Source organism: Pseudorca crassidens, chromosome 1, assembly GCF_039906515.1.
Source record: "Pseudorca crassidens isolate mPseCra1 chromosome 1, mPseCra1.hap1, whole genome shotgun sequence".
NCBI classification, from domain to species: Eukaryota; Metazoa; Chordata; class Mammalia; order Artiodactyla; family Delphinidae; genus Pseudorca; species Pseudorca crassidens.
Window position 1 is genome coordinate 37,164,119 of NC_090296.1, and position 21,708 is coordinate 37,185,826.

Here is a 21,708-nt window from a genome sequence, read left to right on the forward strand (position 1 = left end):
AATGTGAACCAGGGCCCCCCTGAAGACTTCGGCAGGTAGGCCTCCTGTTGCGCTCTCACTAGATTTTCCTGGCAGCTGCAGAATGACTGCATCTTAATCCTGCCAGGGACAGGTTTGTGAGAGGCTGGCGGTGTGACCCAGAGGCTTGACCTCACCAGTTCCAAATAAAGAGATCACTAAAACCCCAAGTTATTTCTGTTTTGAAACGCCGGACTCTCGGGGGACTTCTGACTTCCCTACTATAGTGTTCAGCCAGAGACCGTGCAGGTTCCAGAGTCAGGGGACGTATCTCAGCTGAGACATATCTTAGCACCCTGAAACTGAAAGCCCACGGGCTCCAGGCCAAGGATTCTCAGGACAGACCGCGACGGGGAGGATACAGCGATGGGGAGACAGGACAGAGGCTCTGCTGACTTCAGTTCGGTACCCAAAATGGCCACAACTTAAATGAAATTAAGAAATGAAAGAAAGGGGCTCAGAAAAAGACAGCCAAACAAGAAGAACACGTGTGTGGGGCAGGGTGGGGGATGGGGGCAGTAGAAAAGAATCTCATCTTCTACATTTGAGCAATGAATAACCCAACTACTAAGTCCAAAGAAAAGCTTCCCTCTGGGCCAAGGGATCTCATTCCAAGACCAGATCTGCGCCCAGCAGGGCCTCCAGACCTCCCCTCTCCCACTGGTTTCCTCAAGACACCCTGTTCTCACATAAAATGAAAAAGATGATTCCGGAGGCAGCCAGTGGCCTGAGATGTCGAGAGGTAAAGGGAAGGCTCCCAGAAGTTTGCTCTCTATCTCACTGCTTGGATCTGCACTCCCATCTGAGGCTCCATAGAGATGAACCCAGGTCTCTCCGCTCCAGTGGTGCGGGGCAGGGGGGACAAACCCGCATCCAGGATTCTTCAATGAATCTAAAATACAACACTTCTAATGGCGGCAACCACGCAGCCAGCCAGGCATGGTGGGTCTTTGCTCCAGGGTTTCTGGTTCTCTGCCCGCTTACGCAACTGCCTTTCTGTCACTGCTGTGACCACGTGCATAGTGTGGGTTTTCAGTTCTGACGTGACACACAGAGAGTTCTGCACCGGAAACTGCAGCTTCACATGGAGTTGAGGTGGTGGTCGCCGTGGAGCCAGGCACCTGCCTCCCCCTAGCCACAGCCAGAGTGAAGCAGCAGTGGCCCCTAAACCAATGGGACGGAATCCTAGCCTGAGGCGGGAAGGTCCACACTGGGCACCTCAAAATCCGGGACAGACAGCCTATTTCAACCCTCTAACAGAGCGCCCTGGCCTCCGACTCGGTCAGCAGCTGAGGGGAGTCACCCAATCCTGCGTACAGCCCCTGGGCTCACCTTGGGCGTGCAGTGCACGGTGGAGCAGAGGCAGGAGCCCCGCCTGCCAGAAGGAGTAGCAGCCATCCACCAGCTTGTTGCAGCGGCCCTGAAATCCACCTTCAAACCGCATCTGCCGGCTTGTCACCCATTGCTGAGCGTGAGACAGAGAAGGGAGAGGCAGCTGTAGGTTAAAAGAGACCCGAAATCCAGCGAGCCCAGATCCCCAGAGGCCAATCTGGGAGAGAGGGGTCCCATCTCTTGGCTTCCTGGCACCCGAGTTCTGGTGCTCTGGCCTCGGACTTCCTCACCCTCACTGCCACAGACTACACTACAGTGCAACATCTAGTCTAACCCTCTTGAGGCAACCAGCATGAATCTCTGCTCAGGGCCTAACAGACAACTAACCACCTTTTCCCGGGTTCCAAGTGGGTTCTGATGCTGAGAGAACAAGTGCGCCAAATTGGCCTGAAAGGAAACCTGCAAGCATCTCTTTTTTTTTTTTTTTTTTTGGCGGTACGCGGGCCTCTAACTGTTGTGGTCTCTCCCGTTGCGGAGCATAGGCTCTGGACGCGCAGGTTCAGTGGCCATGGCTCACGGGTCCAGCCGCTCCGCGGCACGTGGGGTCCTCCCGGACCGGGGCACGAACCCGTGTCCCCTGCATCGGCAGGCGGACTCTCAACCACTGCGCCACCAGGGAAGCCCAAGCATCTCTTAATAAATAAGGTGTAACTAGGAAGTTTAAGGCCAGACCACCAGTGGCTCATTTCTATTCACCTTCCCTGCTCAGGGAAGTTTATTAAAAGCAGATAAATGGAATTTTGTGCTACAAGTCATCAGCTGATCTCAAACTACTCTTGGCTTTTACTTGGCACCTGAGGAAATTCATCCAAGATTTCTTAGCATGGCCCTTGTCCCTCGCAGGACTGGGGGCAGAAGCCGTTAGCCCTGGTGAATGAGGATGGCTCTGTGTGGTCTAGCCTCTCTGCTATCCCAGGAGAAGCTGGCTGGCTGACAGAAGAAAAGAGTTTACTTTGAACCTGTAGGATGGCTCTTGGTGTCACTCAGTGGTCACACGAGATGCATGCTTATCTCCAAGTTTTCTAAACACACTCTACTATGAATATGGAGATAGTGAAGGGTTTGGCCTCAAGGAATGAGTAGAACCAACTGGCCGAGCAGATAATATCTCCACTTCCCTCCCAGCCCCCCAAGGCAGTTCCAGCCACCTGCCAGCGACTCACGGGGCAGCCTCACCAAACTGAAAGGTACAGAGTATGGTATTTCCCCTGTACCTACGTTCTTACTAGACTGAGTTCCTGAAAGGAGTCACTAAGGACCCTCTTCAGAAGGAGTCCAGCCCTCCTTTAATTAATAATTGTAGACTTTAGGTTATATCCCTGTTCAAAGTAACACCCACCCACAGAGAGTCACAATCCAAAATTCTTAAAAAGACACAGAAAAACTGCACTGCAGGTGCAGGCACTAACATATCCCCAGTCAGTCTTAAATGAACCAGTGCTTTAGGATTGATGCCATTTAATGAAAGCAGGCAAAGCATTACTCAGGAAAACGGGCACTACAGTAGGGAGTCCATTCTTCACTTTTACTTACCCCACAGATGAAGTGTTTCTAACCTAGACTAATTATTTTTTTCCAGTGCCTAAGTCCATGAATTTATTCTGTTTCCCTTGCCTATATGAATTCATAAAATCCTTCAAGTATGGGTCCTAGTTCTCCCAGAGCAAACAGAGGGGAGGGAGTAGTTTGGATAAGAAGGTCGCACCTACTATGTACCAGGCTGTTTATACCTGTTCTCTCCTTTGACCTTCAAAGAACTGTTACTTCTACCTTACAGAGGAAAAAAAATGAAGTTAAAAGAGATTAGACCATTTTCCCAAGGTCATACGGCTGTGAAGTGGCACAGACAGGGTTCAAATCCAGAACGCTGTTATTGTAACTGAGGCATCTACTTATTCCTTGTTTCTGTTTCACGCCTTGTTGGTGATCAGTTTTCAAAATGTCTGATAAACTCGAAATCTGGGCACAAAGTTGGCCATTTTGGCATAAATCTTCAAGGCTGTAAGAACCCTCAGGAAGAGTATGCTATAGGAGGCTTCCTAAAGGTGCGGACAAAATGCTGCTGGTCACATCTTATAGATATAATAGAAACTGTCTTGGAAGCTCAAGATGGGTCTCACAATGGTTCCTATGATGGGAACCTGACATCTGAACTTGGGGAGAGGAGATGAGTATCAGTGGCAGCTGGTTTGCTTTGAGGTCATGGTGAGGGAATAAATGCTTCCCCAAAGATAGCTCCTTCGTGGCTCTGTGTGTGTGTGTGTTTATGTACTAGGCCTCCAATGATAATTTAGCTATAATCTAACAAGTCCCTGAAGCTGACTGTGCTCTGAGTTCATTCTGAATATTGGGCAGGAGCTTGGAGTTGAGACATAAATGCCTGGGCCACCTGCTCTGTGCATTACCCGGCTGTGCCTAGCTCATGTCAAGGTAGTTACTAAACGTTCACATAGTGCAGCAGGTAATAAAAGCTCGGCTTCAAAATGCCTCAAAACTCTTCTCATAACTTCTTCTCCCAGGAGAATCTTTCCAAGGCACATGATAACCTCTAATTTTATGAGGCTGAAGCTATACTTCTCTTTGAAGTAGGAGGAAGGTACTCTGGCCCATACCAGACGTCTGAGAGATTCAAGAAGCCTCTGGAATTGGCCTAACACACTGTACAGAAAGTTCAGAGCAGGAAGATGGAAAGGCAGGAAGAAGGGAACTGAAACCGAGCACAGATGTTCACCCCTTGCACTTTCTTGGTACAGTGCTGAGCACTCCAACAACTGCATCTGAAGCTTCGTTACAGGACTGTTAGTTCACAGCTCCAGGCAGGAACTGTTAGCCCTTCCCACAGCCAACCGTCCCTTCAGCCGGCATGCCTGAGCAGTCACATCTCAGGGCCTGAGAGGAAGACGGATCACCAAGTACTTACTAATAAGCTCTTCAAGTTCAAGAAGCGTTCCTTCTTGAGGATGACCAGTGCGGCCAGGCCACAGAAAGTATAGCCACCGTGGGCTTCCATCCCTGGCACCCCGCCAATTCCACCTTCCCAATTCTGACACCTGGAAGGAGATTGAGAAAAGCAGACTGAGTGTCAACCAACGAGCACAAGTGCAGGACCACCCTGGATGGCAAAGGATGAGTTTGCTTAGTTTAATGCAACTATATTCAATAGCTGTAACTATACTCAATAGCTGTAACTATATTCAATATCATGTAATAAACTATAATGGAAAAGAATATATATATAAGACTGAATCACTTTGTTGTACACCAGAAATTAACACATTATAAACCAACTATACTTCTATTAAAAAAACAAACAACATTGCAACTATGAATGGAAAGATGCTAATTAACTTTTAGAAATGCCTTTTCCTCAAAAAAAAAAAAGGAAACTCAGACATAGTCTACTAATGTAACAAACACAGTACCTCAAGTCATTACTTTTTGGAAAAAGTTATAAAATCATACGTATAGTGAGATAACCATCAGGTTAAAATAAAATTGAAAAATAACTGCTAATTCTGGTTATCTTTCAGTACAGGTCTATTGCTGATATTTTTCCTCTTTATTTTTCTGTATTTTCAAAAAGTTTCTATAGTGAAAATACATACCTTTATAACCATTCAAAGTAAACTTATTTTTTTAAATTACAATTTCCTACATTTTCAAATTACTTTATTATCATAGTAATTATTTGGGATTAGACTATATATTTAAGAGTGTATTTTCTAGTCATAAAAACATGAGTAATCTTTGGCTCAGCAATATAGGGTCATTTCTAGGAATTAATCTTATAAAGTAAGTAAGAAATGTGTTCAAAAGTCAGATTGTAAGAATGTTTACTGTATTCCCATTTATAACAGTGAAATATCAGAAACAACTCAGAAGCTCAACAGTAAGGGACTCGTTATATAAATTATGGTATATCCGTATAACAGAACACTACAGTCGTTTAAAATAATGCTACAGAAGTATACTTAAAAATGTTCCAAATACATTACATGAAAAAGTTATAAAATGATAATATACTGCATGATTTTTCTGGAATTCCGGAAACATATACAGCAAATGAGCGGTTAGTGGTGGATTACAAGCAGTTAGATATTCTTTTTGCTTGTTTATAATAAACATGTTTTATCTGTGAAATAAGAGATTTTCTTTTCAGTATATTTTCATATAACATAGAATTTTACTTCCAATGATCTACAGGTATGTACATAGAGTCACACTCCCTACAGGTGTGTCTGCCTCACAAATCCTGACAGGTGCACAGGTGGATGAGCACTTAATCCAACTTCCGGGTAGAAGAGAAAGGAACCTGTAACACCTCCTGTCTTCCAGGTACCTCTCGTTAAAGGAGAGGCCTTGGGAACTCAGAGGCCCTTTTCAGAGAGGCCCAAGATCCCGGGAGATCACAGCAGAGTGCTGAGTTAAGAGCTGGCTACCATCCCCTGAACAGATTCTTCAGCATCCTCTATCCCCTAACCCCACCACCACCCAAAGACACACAATCCAAGTTTTCTTTCCAGTGCATTTGGCTTCATGGCGCACAGGAACAGCTCAAGTTTGAAAGGTCTGATGAGTGAAGAACATGCAAAGGACCTCTGAATTTTTTTTTTCTTAAATTACCTTTAAAAATGTTTTTTGAGTTAAAAAAAAAACAAAACAGTATAAAAGAATAAGCAATAAAAAGTTACAACTGCTGAGCCTGGCCTCCTAGTTCCTCTCACCAGCTGAGTTTCTATGTCTCAGTCCCTCTTTCTCTCCACACATACACACATGCACACACACACAATATACATTTATTTACATATTCCACTTTCCATCCCTGTTTTTACATGCATGAGAGCAATTTAGTAAAATTCTTTGGGAGTATCTTCTAGTTAAATATAACTGATTGAACACAAGAGTCCAGTAAAATGAAAGTAAAGGAATTTTAAAAAAGGATAAACCCACAAGGGTAAAGAGAATAGGAGAGGATATGAATACAGACAGGAGATAACAAAATTGTGAAAGCTGGAAAAGGAGAGAGGTAAGACGTAACTGACTTAACAGAACCGACAAACCTACACCAGCCCTGGGAGGAAAGGAGGGAAGAAGAAATAGAAAGCAAGGTGATATGTTCCAATGACAAGCCGGGGGACACAAGGTACCCCTAAAGTGGGATGAGTTTGAACCAAGTTGACTGGTGGTAAATTTATAAGAGAATCAGCTATACCTCCAGGTACCCAGCAGAAGATGGGAGGTTTCAGGGGCTGAATGAAGAGGAACTGAATTCCAGGATTTCCAGCACAGCTGAGAGCAGGTGGAGACACTGTGCTGAGCAGGGGGATTAAGTGAGTCTAAGATCTGAGCACAAGCACCCTCAACCCCTTTCCCTATTAGTATTTCACAAAGCTGGCCACTAACTTCATACCCCAACCAGGAATCTGGAAGATTCTTCTCTAGGGAAATGGATAAGCCCAAGGGAAAAACCCTACAGATATTGATATATGAGAACCCCCCCATGAATGGCTGCATCCCAGCCCACCGTGGCACACACAGTTTTTTTAGCACCTGACACTTAAATATGAACACCAGAGATTTGAGCAAAGTCTCTTACGTGAAAGAGACTTTTATGTAAAATATGAAACAAAAATAAGACAAATAAACAAAAATAAATTGGAGGAAATAATGTAGGGAGCAGAAGTAAACTTTAAGTTATATCTTTAGATAAAATATTATATACAAAATAAAAACACTGCAAGGACAAATAGCCCTGAAACAAGAACAGGAGAGAATATAAAAAGGAAGTATTCTTTATAAATGGAGATTAAAAGTTAAAATAGAACTGCAGAAATAAAAACTCAACAGAGGGATTAGAAGATAAAAGGTAAGGGAATCTCTTAGAAAGCACAATAAGAAAGATGAAGAGATGAAAGATAGGCAAAAAGTTTTTGAAAAATTAGAAGACCAATTCCACTTATTGGATGTTATAAAAAGAGCAAACAAAGAAAATGGAGGGGAAGAAGTTATCAAAGAAATAATAAAGCTTCTTGGAAGTAAAGCACATGCAATTCTAGATTGAAGATAACTGCTGAGTGCCCAGCACAATGAATGCAAAAAGAAATCCGTATCATGGTTCATCATCATGAATTTTTCAAACAGCAAGAATAAGAGAAACAAAACAAAAACAACAATGGCTTGGGAATACAGTAGATTGGGAGGCAGTAAAGCACAGTGGTTACCCTAACAGGTTTTGGTCACTTAATTTCTTTGTATTTTAGCTTAATGTCATATTCAATATTCCATCACTTGCTATATAGGGAAACTATGGCATGGAGAAGTTAATTTGTCCAAGGCACAAAGCTAATAAATGACAAAACTGGGCTTCAAACCCAGGCAGTCAGAATTTCACATCTAGTTAAGGGCCTAACAAACCAATCCTGCAAATAACTATATACTCTGGACAAAACACACGAAAACAACTTCCTGAGGGCTCAGCAAACTGAAAAAAGCTGGGGATTTGAAAGTTGGAGCAGTCCGTCCCTCCCCTCCCCCACCCTATTTTTTTTCTTCCTGATTTGCCCTGAGGATGGCTACAGTCACCTAACAGTGGCAGCAGCAGGTCAGGGGAAGGCAGCTGAAGCTAACAGAAGGCCCACCATGTTTCTGGCAAGAAGAACCAGGCTGACAGTAATTGAGGAGGAATCCCAGAAAGAGGAGAGCCAGAGGAGGAAAACCCAAATTCCATGTTTAAACTTTGCTTAAAATTTTACCTGACCCTGAATCACACATGCATTGGGCAAACTGAAAGCAGCTTCTGACCAAGAACTGATCCAAGACCTGAGCCCCTGCCCACTGCAGGTGTGTCTAACCAAGTTGATTGCCTGCTAAAGGAAAAATATCAACACTCTTTAAAGCAATCTAACAGAATCCAATCTCTGCAATATAACATCACAATGTCCAGGGTACAGTCCAAAGATTACTTGACATAGACACTCAGGCAAGTGAGACATGTCAACTCCAAGACAGCCAGATGTTGAAATGACCAGGCAAGAATTTTAAAGTAGATATTATAATTTTATATTTACCTTAGTGAAGTGAAGAAAAATACACTTGTAATGAATGAAAAGATGGGAAATCTCAACTGAGAAAAACAGAAAGTATAAAAAAGAACCAAACCCAGGTAGTCCAGAGCAAAAGGCTATATACTCTCAATCTTTAAACTATCGCTCTCTTACTATTGAGTATTACATACCAAATCCTCAGTAAATGCTGGTTACCATTATTATCAGCCTTTCTAACAATGACACTGGTAGCCAAAAGATAATGGAGCAGTGCTTAAAAATTCTGAAGGAATACAATTGATCCAGTTTCCAATTTAGAAGTCTCTAACCAAATAAACTATAAATCAAGTGGGAGACTAGAACAAAAATACATGCAAAATCTTTAAAACATACCGCCGAAGTTCTCTTATTGGGGATCTGTTGGAATACGATATGTGATTCATTAAAATGAGTGAGTAAACCAGGAAAAAGGAGGATGGGGCTTTAACAAAGCTGAGAAGTGAAGTGAATTTCCTGCTGAAAGGAAGCTGCTGGATGCCTGCTGTGCAGCAAGCTGAGAGCAATCTGTCCAGTCTGAAGCAGTAGGGCAGAGGCCCCAGGAGGGATAACTCAAAACGCACGTGCGCGCACACACACACACACACACACACAAAAGAGAACTGATACATTACCTGAAGTGTTTAACTGTATTGAGAATAATTTTATAGCTCTGGCAGAAAATTCGGGAATTAAGAGGTAATAATTAATTCCAGGAAAGTAAAAGTTATACAAAAAAGTAAATATGGGGCTTCCCTGGTGGCGCAGTGGTTGAGAGTCTGCCTGCCGATGCAGGGGACACGGGTTCGTGCCCCGGTCCGGGAAGATCCCACATGCCGCGGAGCGGCTGGGCCCATGCCGCTGAGCCTGCACTCCACAATGGGAGAGGCCACAACAGTGAGAGGCCCGCATACCGCAAAAAAAAAAAAAAAAAAAAAAAAAGTAAATATGATCATAGTATCTCATTTGGTTTAGCTGAAAATTGTATTTTCATAGTAGTAAGTACTACTTTGATAAAAATTAAAATGTAAAAAATAAAATACAGCTTGGATATAATTCCTCAATAATACATATAAATCTACTATACCTTTTTTAAAATTATGAAATAATTTGAAGGATCCACGAAAGTACAGCAAATAATATACAGAACATACATGTACCTAACACCTAGCTTTGATTTAGCCGTATGCCTTTCAGGTTTTTTTTATTTTAAACAAACAATTACAGATACAACTGAAGTCTCCTGAGTAGAAGTACAGACCTCCCTTAATCTCATTTTCTTTACTTTCTCCCCCGAAGTAAGCACCATCCTGAATTTGGTGTTTATCCTTCCCAGCATGTTTTTATATTACTACATGTGATTCTTCCCATAAACAGCATAGAATTGTTTTGCATGTTTTCAAATTTTAAGCAAATGTGATCTGCATGTTTTCTTTAACATCCTTTTTTTTCCTCAGCAGTGTTTTTGAGACTCACCCATATTGATACGTGTAGCTCTAGTTCATTCATTTTAATTGCTATATTTCAATATGACTACACCACAACTCACTTATCCATCTTGTGCTTGTGAACATTTAATCTGTTTTCAGCGTTTTACTATTATAAACAAGTCCTATGCTTGTCTCTTTCATGCATGTGGTGTGATTTTCTGGAGAAGTGGAATTTTGGGGTCATCAGCAAGGGCATCTTTGAGATATTTCCAAATTGCTCTCCAAACTGGTTGAACTCCATTTAGACTCTGACCAATACTGTTTACCCAAGGTTTTGATCCTTGCCAATCACATTAAAGAAAGTTTGGAAAAAAAGAAAACTTTTAAAGTATGTTTGAAATGCACAATCCTTCAACCCAGACATCTCTTGTAATTTTATATTCCCTTCTCTGGTCCTTCTACACTTTATTTTTCAGAAGTCTTGACCGCCTGCTGTCTAAGAGGCAGGACAAATCTCAGCTTCTCTCACCTTGCGATCCATTCAGCAGTGCCCTCAAACAGGTCTGGAGTGATGATGTTGGTCAGAGAAGCTACTGAGGCGGCACAGTACGCACTTCTGGAAGGACAGAAATAGAGGGGGAAGTGTTAAGCTTTAAGGAGGAGCTTGAACAAGGCTCACTGAACTTTTTGGACGGATTGCTCTCTGCCTCGTAAGCTGTAATCGCTGCCTGGCCTCACTTCAAGCCCATGGCCAGTCCTCCTGGGTCTCTAACCAGGAGCTCTGACATTCTATTTCAATAGAGTTGCTCATGGCACAGCCTCAGTGAAAGAACATGACATTCTATTCTCCCTACCTCCACATGGTCAAATCTACACCAGATGAAATAACAGCCATCACAATTCCTGTCGACAGTGAGTTCAGCTCTTCCTTCAAAGACCTACAACGGCTCCCCAAATTCCATGCTGTCATTCAGGTATTTCTGACATGCTCATTCAGTTGTCAGTACTGTTTTTAGATCCAGGACTTGTCTGTTTACGGCATGGACAAGCTAAAGGTTAACTGTATCTTTTCCAAACAGACACAACTCCACAGCAGGCCGCCAGACCACTCTGGCTGCTTAGACCAGGCAAGAGGGGCCGAAATGTATGAGCCCACTCAGGTCCATTCCTTAGGCTTCTAGAGCAAGAAAAGGGTTTTGATTTCAAGCATCCCACCAGTACACACACACACACACACACACACTCTTTAAAGGGAAAAGAAAGAACATGTCTTCCCCCCCCCCCCATGTTATCCTACATGATTTGGAATAATTCTTGCCATTCCATTCTGCCAGCCCTAATTCTTCTCAGGACACCTTTTATTTCAGCTGATCCCTCTATTATGGAACACGTCTACAAACTGTCTTTTCTTCCCTTCCAGGGTCTTTTCAAACATCCGACATCTCAGCTCTGTTTCATGAAGACAAAACCAGTTTGTTCCAATTCTGTTTACAGATCCTTTTTCTAAGGGCTCCTCAGGAACATAAAAGGGAGGAGAAAGAAGGGCCCAGCTTCCGTATTGTTCAATATGGACATAACACTGAGCCAAGTGCACTGGGGCTTTCCAGTGAGCCGCAGGCATCATTCTCCTCCCAGCACTTTTATCAGCCTGCTCACGCCGGCCAAAGGCACAGCAGAGGCTGAGTTATACCAGCAGGCATCAGAAGCATGGAGAGTCCTTTCTGCCAAATGTTACCATCTACCATAAGCTAAATTCAAAAGCCTGACCTAACTGCTCTCAGGTCTCAAGCCTCTCAAAGGGCTTCAAGGGTATTTGCTCTTGAATCCGAACATAACCTCTGAGGTGGGGAGGTGGCGGACACAGGGCGGTCGCCTCATAAATGGAAGAACTGAGACCTGCTGCCAGATCTCACGCTGAGACCGAGAGCAAACAAAACACACCTTTTTCGAGCATCTTCTTCCTCTCTCCCTCTATCTAGTCGTCACATCTCTCAGATTTGTCCACTACCCTCCATCCTCTCTGCTGTTACCCAAATCCAAGTCACCATTAACCTGGGTCAGTTTCCCTCTAGCCCTGAAGCCAGAGGATTTTCACTAAAACACTACAATCTATTCACTGTAACTGCAGAACTTCTAATAAAATACAAATCAGACTGTGTCACTCCCTACTTACAACTTGTCAGTGGCTTCCCACTACCCTTAAAATAAACTCCAGCCTTCTCAAGACTTCGGGGCCCCTTGGGCTATTCCCGGCCTGGCCGTCCAGCTTCATTTCTCCCCCTGCCCACCAGGCCTCTGCACTTCAGCCACACTGAACTTCTCCTTTCCTGAACACACTCTATGCTCTGTCACCAAAACTTTTGCAAATGCTGGGTCCCTATCTCCCCACTACCCGCCCAGAATGCTTCCGGTTATATAACCTAGATTAGGAGGTCAGGAGTACATAACTGCTCCTTTCTTAAGAACTGAGAAAAAAATGGTGCTTGCTATGAGTTCATTGCAACTGGATTAGTGGCAGTCCACAGGAGCTGTGAATGCCGGAATAAGCTCATCTCAGAAACTGGAAGGAGTTGTGATAGACCTGAAAGATCAAGAGACCAGTTCTGCCTAACCCAGAATGAGACAAGCTAGCCTCCAGATGCCAAACTGTCCCCATCAACTGCTGCTTCTCTTCAGGTCAAATCCACTCAACAGCACTCAGGAGTAACTGCTGATGCTTCCAGGCAAAGACAATTAAAGGAAGACAAAGTGAAAAGTGATGGAACTGGGGCACTAGAAACCACACAAAGCAGGGAAACTGCATGAGACCTGCTAGGTTTCATCCATCATTCACATCTTTAATCCTCTGTAAATGAAAAGCATGGCTCGAATGGCAGAACATTACCAGAGGAGCTCGGGTAGAGGAGGAATATGGCTACAGTGCTCTTCAGTGAAACAAACATTTTTTATGTCTAGCAGATATGAATAAGAAAACAGAAGGAGAGAAAGACAGACAAGATGAAAAAGCAGAGGGCTATGTACCAGATGAATGAACAAGATAAAACCCCAGAAAAACAACTAAATGAAATGGAGATAGGCAATCTTCCAGAAAAAGAATTCAGAATAATGATAGTGAAGATGATCCAGGACCTCGGAAAAAGAACGGAGGCAAAGGTCGAGAAAGATGCAAGAAATGTTTAACCAAGACCTAGAAGAATTAAAGAACAAACAAACAGAGATAAACAATACAATAACTGAAATGAAAACTACACTAGAAGGAATCAATAGCAGAATAACTGAGGCAGAAGAATGGATAACTGACCTGGAAGACAGAATGGTGGAATTCACTGCTGGGGAACAGAATAAAGAAAAAAGAATGAAAAGAAATGAAGACAGCCTAAGAGACCTCTGGGACAACATTAAACGCAACAACATTCACATTATAGGGGTCCCAGAAGGAGAAGAGAGAAAGGACCCGAGAAAATATTTGAAGAGATTATAGTCAAAAACTTCCCTAACATGGGAAAGAAAATAGCCACCCAAGTGCAGGAAGTGCAGAGAGTCCCATACAGGATAAACCCAAGAAGAAACACTCCAAGACACATAGTAATCAAATTGGTAAAAATTGAAGACAAAGAAAAATTACTGAGAGTAGCAAGGGAAAAACGACAAATAACATACAAGGGAATGCCCATAAGGTTAACAGCTGATTTCTCAGCAGAAACTCTACAAGCCAGAAAGGAGTGGCATGATATACTTAAAGTGATGAAAAGGAAGAACCTACAACAAAGATTACTCTACCCAGCAAGGATCTCATTCAGATTCGATGAAGAAATCAAAAGCTTTACAGACAAGCAAAAGCTAAGAGAATTCCGCACCACCAAACCAGCTCTACAACAAATGCTAAAGGAACTTCTCTAAGTGGGAAACACAAGAGAAGAAAAGGACCTACAAAAACAAACCGAAAACAATTAAGAAAATGGTCATAGGAACATACATATTGATAATTACCTTAAATGTGAATGGATTAAATGGTTCAACCAAAAGACACAGGCTTGATGAATGGATACAAAAACAAGACCCATATATATGCTGTCTACAAGAGACCCACTTCAGACCTAGGGACACATACAGATTCAAAGTACGGGGATGGAGAAAGATATTCCATGCAAATGGAAATCAAAAGAAAGCTGGAGTAGCAATACTCATATCAGATAAAATAAACTTTAAAATAAAGAATGTTACAAGAGACAAGGAAGGACACTATGTAATGATCAAGGGATCAATCCAAAAAGAAGATATAACAATTATAAATATATATGCACCCGACACAGGTGCACCTCAATACATAAGGCAACTGCTAACAGCTATAAAAGAGGAAATTGACAGCAACACAGTAATTGTGGGGGACTTTAACACCTCACTTACACCAATGGACACATCATCCAAATAGAAAATTAATAAGGAAACACAAGCTTTAAATGACACAATAGACCAGATAGATTTAATTGATATTTATAGGACATTCCATCCAAAAACAGCAGATTACACTTTCTTCTCAAATGTGCACGGAACATTCTCCAGGATAGATCACATCGTGGGTCACAAATCAAGCCTCAGTAAATTTAAGAAAATTGAAATCATATCAAGCGTCCTTTCTGACCACAACGCTATGAGATTAGAAATCAATTACAGGGGAAAAAAAACGAAAAACACAAACACATGGAGGCTAAACAGTATGTTATTAAATAACCAAGAGATCACTGGAGAAATCAACAAGGAAATCAAAAAATACCTAGAGACAAATGACAATCAAAACACGACAATCCGGGCTTCCCTGGTGGCGCAGTGGTTGAGAGTCTGCCTGCTGATGCAGGGGACACGGGTTCGTGCCCCGGTCCGGGAAGATCCCACATGCCGCGGAGCGGCTGGGTCCGTGAGCCACGGCCGCTGAGCCTGCGCGTCCGGAGCCTGTGCTCCTCAACGGGAGAGGACACAACAGTGAGAGGCCCGCGAACCACAAAAAAAAAAAAAAAAAGATAAAAACGACAATCCAAAACATATGGGATGCAGCAAAAGCAGTTCTAAGACGGAAGTTTATAGCTATACAAGCCTACCTCAAGAAACAAGAAAAGTCTCAAATAAACAATCTAACATTACACCTAAAGGAACTAGAGAAAGAAGAACAAACAAAACACAAAGTTAGCAGAAGGAAAGAAATCATAAAGACCAGAGCAGAAATAAATGAAATAGAAACAAAGAAAACAATAGCAAAGATCAATAAAACTAAAAGCTGGTTCTTTGAGAAGATAAACAAAATTGATAAACCATTAGTCAGACTCATCAAGAGGGAGAGGACTCAAATCAATAAAATTAGAAATGAAAAAGGAGAAGTTACAACAGACACCGCAGAAATACAAAGCATCATAAGAGACTACTACAAGCAGCGTTATGCCAATAAAACGGACAACCTGGAAGAAATGGAAAAATTCTTAGAAAGGTATAACCTTCCAAGACTGAACCAGGAAGAAATAGAAAATATGAACAGACCAATCGCAAGTAATGAAATTGAAGCTGTGATTTAAAATCTTCCAACAAACAAAAGTCCAGGACCAGATGGCTTTACAGGTGAAATCTATCAAACATTTAGAGAAGAGCTAACATCCATCCTTCTCAAACTCTTCCAAAAAATTGCAGAGGAAGGAAAACTCCCAAATTCATTCTATGAGGCCACCATCACCCTGATACCAAAACCAGACAAAGATATTACAAAAAAGAAAATTACAGACCAATATCACTGATGAATATAGATGCAAAAATCCTCAACAAAATACTAGCAAACAGAATCCAACAACACATTAAAAGGAATCATACACCATGGTCAAGTGAGATTTATCACAGAGATGCAAGGATTCTTCAATATATGCAAATCAATCAATGTGATACACCATATTAACAAATTGAAGAATAAAAACCATATGTTCATCTCAATAGATGCAGAAAAAGTTTCTGACAAAATTCAACACCCATTTATGATAAAAACTCTCCGGAAAGTGGGCATAGAGGGAACCTACTTAAACATAATAAAGGCCATATATGACAAATCCACAGCAAACATCCTTCTCAATGGTGAAAAACTGAAAGCATTTCCTCTAAGATCAGGAACAAGACAAGGATGTCCACTCCCACCACTATTATTCAACATAGTTTTGGAAGTCCTAGTCATGGCAATCAGAGAAGAAAAAAGAAATAAAAGGAATACAAATTGGAAAAGAAGTAAAACTGTCACTGTTTGAAGATGACATGATACTATACATAGAGAATCCTAAACATGCCACCAGAAAACTACTAGAGCTAATCAATGGATTTGGTAAAGTTGCAGGATACAAAATTAATGCACAGAAATCTCTTGCATTCCTATACACTAATGATGAAAAATCTGAAAGAGAAATTAAGGAAACACTCCCATTTACCACTGCAACAAAAAGAATAAAATACCTAGAAATAAACCTACCTAGGGAGACCAAAGACCTGTATGCAGAAAACTATAAGGCACTGATGAAAGAAATTAAAGATGATACCAACAGATGGAGAGATATACCATGTTCTTGGACTGGAAGAAGCAGTATTGTGAAAATGACTATACTACCCAAAGCAATCTACAGATTCAATGCAACCCCTATCAAATTACCAATGGCATTTTTTACAGAACTACAACAAAAAATCTTAAAATTTGTATGGAGACACAAAAGACCCCGAATAGCCAAAGCAGTCTTGAGGGGAAAAAATGGAGCTGGAGGAATCAGACTCCCTGACTTCAGACTATACTACAAAGCTACAGTAATCAAAACAACATGGTACTGGCACAAAAACAGAAAAATAGATCAATGGAACAGGATAGAAAGCCCAGAGATAAACCCACGCACCTATGGTCAACTAATCTTTGACAAAGAAGGCAAGGATATACAATGGAGAAAAGACAGCCTCTTCAATAAGTGGTGCTGGGATAACTGGACAGCTACATGTAAAAGAACGAAATTAGAACACTCCCTAACACCATATACAAAAATAAAGTCAAAATGGGTTAGAGACCTAAATGTAAGACCGGGCACTATAAAACTCTTAGAGGAAAACATAGGAAGAATGTTTGACATAAATCACAGCAAAATATTTTTTGAACCACCTCCTAGAGTAATGGAAATAAAAACAAAAATAAACAAATGGGACCTAATGAAACTTCAAAGCTTTTGCACAGCAAAGGAAACCATAAACAATATGGAAAGACAACCCTCAGAATGGGAGAAAATATTTGCAAGCGAATCAACAAAGGATTAATCTCCAATATATATAAACAGCTCATGCAGCTCAGTATTAAAATAACAAACAACCTAATCGAAAAATGGGCAGAAGACCTAAATAGACATTTCTCCAATGAAGACATACAGATGGCCAAGAAGCACATGAAAAGCTGCTCAACATCACTACTTATTAGAGAAATGCAAATCAAAACTACAGTGAGGTATCACCTCACACCAGTTAGAATGGGCATCATCACAAAATCTACAAACAACAAATGCTGGAGAGGGTGTGGAGAAAAGGGAACCCTCTTGCACTGTTGGTGGGAATGTAAATTGATACAGCCACCTTGGAGACCAGTACGGAGGTTCCTTAAAGAACTAAAAATAGAATTACCATATGACCCAGCAATCCCACTACTGGGCATATATCCAGAGAAAACCATAATTCAAAAAGACACATGCAGGCTTCCCTGGTGGCGCAGTGGTTAAGAATCCTCCTGCTAATTCAGGGGACACGGGTTCGAGCCCTGGTCTGGGAAAATCCCACATGCCATGGGGCAACTAAGCCCGTGCGCCACAACTACTGAACCTGAGCTCTACAGCCCGTAGGCCACAACTAATGAGCCCACGTGCCACAACTGCTGAAGCCTGCGCACCTACAGCCCATGCTCCGCAACAAGAGAAGCCACAACGATGAGAAGCCTGTGCACAGCAACTAAGAGTAGCCCCCGCTCACTGCAGCTAAAGCCCACGCACATCAACGAAGACCCAACACAGCCAAAAATAAATAAATTTATTTATTTATTAAAAAAAAAAAAAGACACATGCACCTCAATGTTCATTGAAGCACTATTTACAATAGCCAGGTCATGGAAGCAACCTAACTACCCATCAACAGACAAATAGATAAAGAAGATGTGGTACATATACAGAATGGAATATTACTCAGCCATAAAAAGGAACGAAATTGGGTCACGTGTAGAGACGTGGATGCATCTAGAAACTGTCATACAGAATGAAGTAAGTCAGAAAGAGAAAAACAAATATCGTATATTAACGCATATATGTGGAACCTAGAAAATGGTACAGATGAACCAGTTTGCAGAGCAGAAATTGAGACACAGATGTAGAGAACAAACGTATGGACACCAAGAGGGGAAAGCGGCAGAGGGGTGGTGGTGTGATGAATTGGGCGATTGGGATTGACATGTATACACTGATCTGTATAAAATGGATAACTAATAAAAATAAATAAATAAAAAATAAACATACACAGGTTATTTGTGAGTAAAAAAACAAACAAAAAACAAAGTATTGGGTCTCTTTGAACTCCAGAATTCAATGGACACCTCTTGCAGGAAAAAAAAAAGAAAACAGAAGGAAACCGGCGCCAGAACGAGTAAGTTAGAGAGTAATCATATCTGAAAAAGGTATGTGATAAAATGCCAAAGCAATCTTGCCAGGGTTTCTTTGCTTTCACCTATAATCTCAGGAAACTTTAAAAAGCTAAATTTGGAGTACTTGTAGAACAGGATGAAAATGTAGTGACCAAGAGGGGGAAAACAGGGCTTCTCTGGTGGCGCAGTGGTTGAGAGTCCGCCTGCCGATGCAGGGGACACGGGTTCGTGCCTCGGTCCGGGAAGATCCCACATGCCGCGGAGCGGCTGGGCCCGTGAGCCATGGCCGCTGGGCCTGCGCGTCCGGAGCCTGTGCTCCGCAACGGGAGAGGCCACAACGGTGAGAGGCCCACGTACCGCAAAAAAAAAAAAAAAAAAAAAAGAGGGGGAAAACATTTTTTAACTTTTTTCTTAAGACGTCAACACAATACTGCTTTTCCTCAATAATTATATTGGCTTCACTGGCATACACAGTGTAAAAACAAGACCACAGGCCCAAAAGGGAGTGTCCCTTGTGCTAAACTCCACATTGCCAAACCGTGACCTCATTATGGTTTCTGCCCTCCCAGAAATGGAATCTTAAACCCGTCAATCAGGAATCACCTGACGAGCAGCGGTGAGGGAATCTGCCTGGTGGACATAGCCAACCCGCTTTTTTGCCTGGTTTAACTTCCTTGTCCCTGCTCCCTTCTGCCCATAAAAGTTTCTCATTTTGTACAGCTCCTCAGGGCTCCTTTCTGTGTGCTAGATGGGATGCTGCCTCATTCAAATCAATCTTTGCTCAAATAAATTCATAGAATTGTTAATGGGACTCCATTTATCTTTTAACAACAGATACCGGGATACTGTGATATAAGAAGAAATACGTATTTGGTCTTCCCCTCAGCACAGAGCTCATAAAACCCGTTTGGAATTTCCCGACTGATGGGCGATAGGAGAGTCTTGTTATTCATAAAATGCGCCCTTCGACCACACCTGAGTTTATGCTAATGAGGTGACTCCTGGAGGATGGGGGCTGGTTGCCAGAGGCACCAACCATGGGATTCGAGGGTTGGAACTTTCAGGCCCACTCTCCAGAAGACTGAGTTAATCACCCAGTGGCCGATGAGTTCATCAATCATGCCTACATAGTGAAGCCTCCATAAAAACCCTAGATGAAGGAGTCTGGGGAGCTTCTGGGCTGTGGACGCACCCCTGTGCCTGCTGGGAGGGTGGAACATCCCAACGTCACGGGGACACAAATCCCTATGCTTGGACATTTCCAGCCCTCACTCTATATACCCCTTCATGTGGCTGTTCATTTGTATCCTTTATGACATCCTTTATAATAAACTAGTTAAACAGTAAAAAATTCTCCTGAGTATTCTGAGCTCTCCTAGCAAATTATTAAAATGAGGAGGGGGTCGTAGGAACCCCTGGTTTGTAGCCAAGTCAGGCAGAAGTGTGGGTAACTTGGGAACCCACTACTTGTGACCACTGTCTGAGATGGGGGCAGTCTTGTGGGACTGAGCCCTTAACCTGTGACGTGTGCTAACTCTGGGTAGTCAGGGTCGGAACTGTTTAATACGAGGAAAAAACACCCCGACATTTCATGTCAGAAGCGTTGGGAGTAGAGAGACAGTTCTCCAGGTACCTAGGTTCCCAGATACCTGGTCTACTTACAGACAAAAGAATATCCTTCACTGAAGGTCTTTGCAGCTCGTTACCTACTTTTATCTGCAACGTGTTCTGTGCTCCACAACTTTCATGTTTTTTTCTTCCCCTACACTTTCAAACCAATAGTTAAGCCAGAATATTAATCAACTTGTGTAGAGGAAAATACATTTACAAATAGGCAATAAGATGGCTTTGATATAGAAACCTCATAAAAAATGTATTTATCAGACTAAAGAAGAATAATCTGGTATAAAATCTCAATGATCCACACTGCCTTTGAGTAATGACTAATTCAGTGAATTCCCTATATGCTTCATAGGCAACCTCCTGCCAGGTGAGTAAACTACTTGCTAGGTACTTGTAATTCTTGAGAAAAATGATCATTTTGAGCCAGCTGGTTCCATCAGTTCATGCAACTGTTTGTCATACACCCTACTGGCCCCTAAGAGTTTCTGCACCACCCAAAGCAATTCTCACACAGTTGTTAAACATTCTCATGATTTCATCAAATTCATTCAGAAAATATCTCCCATTCCCATGGCAGAGAGATGAAAAATTATATTACAGTATACAGTTACATCTTACAGTATATCCTTTCATACACAAATGTATTTTTCATTTTTAAAACAAAAGCATTTGATTTTATTTCTGTGTTACTCATATTTTGGCATTTACATAAAAGAAGTCAAGTGACAGTGACCCCTGAGGACATCTGTATCGTATGTGCAGTGATTATGAACTGTGTCACTGACACTTTACTCTGCATGTCATTCGGTGAGACAAGGCAGCAGCTTCCCTGTATTGTTCCCCGGGCTTGGCATCTCTGATGGCAGATAAACCCGAGAATCTGCTGATGCAGCTGCCTGAGAAAAACCCCACTCACCTCACGTCCACCTCACCTCCAACGTGCATGAGAAAAGAGCCATCGGGTTGCTTCAGCGAGTACAAATACTGGAGAAGCTTCTCTCTGAGAAATGAACAGGAGAGAGGCAGGAGATGGCGATGGTCAGTGCACTGTCAGCAGGCGGGAGCCCAGCTGGGTGCCCAGTCCTGCTGGCTTTGACTGTACCTGTTAATGACATCATAGGCCTCTTCGGTGCCAATGATGCACAGCGCGTTGACTGCTGCGTACGTGGGCGCAAGGTGTGGGTACTGGCCAGGGCCCCCTCCAAAGCCACCTTCTGGGCTTTGACACAGCTCCAGGAACTGACACACGCTAGGTACACAGCCAAAGGGAAAGACAAGGTCAGACAGCATTCATTTCAAAACACCAAATTCCACCAGTCCATGCCTTTCCAAGCCTCCGCCTTCCTCAAAAGGGAAGAAACCTCCCCTCCCCACCTAGTGAATATATACTGGATACAGTCAACACCTGTAAAGGGCCTAATTCTCTAATGATAGCCTGATTCTCTGCTATCATCAGCTTTGTGTGCCCTCCTTTCTGAGTTTTGTATTTAAG

The 21,708-nt window shown here is 42.4% G+C and overlaps 1 protein-coding gene across 2 annotated transcripts in view; it reads right to left on the bottom strand.

The window, feature by feature from the left end:
• Positions 1–21,708, bottom strand: part of FNTB (farnesyltransferase, CAAX box, subunit beta) — an 84,662-nt gene that overhangs the window by 13,486 nt on the left and 49,468 nt on the right. Inside the window, exons 5-9 of one of the 2 annotated variants that reach the window (XM_067733126.1) lie at positions 21,319–21,465; positions 21,133–21,216; positions 10,449–10,535; positions 4,331–4,460; positions 1,351–1,483 (exon numbers count right to left, since the gene is read on the bottom strand). In XM_067733126.1, coding sequence (XP_067589227.1) covers positions 1,351–1,483; positions 4,331–4,460; positions 10,449–10,535; positions 21,133–21,216; positions 21,319–21,465 — 581 coding nt within the window. The remainder of the gene's footprint in view (positions 1–1,350; positions 1,484–4,330; positions 4,461–10,448; positions 10,536–21,132; positions 21,217–21,318; positions 21,466–21,708) is intronic. The other variant, XM_067733136.1, reaches the window with a different exon arrangement.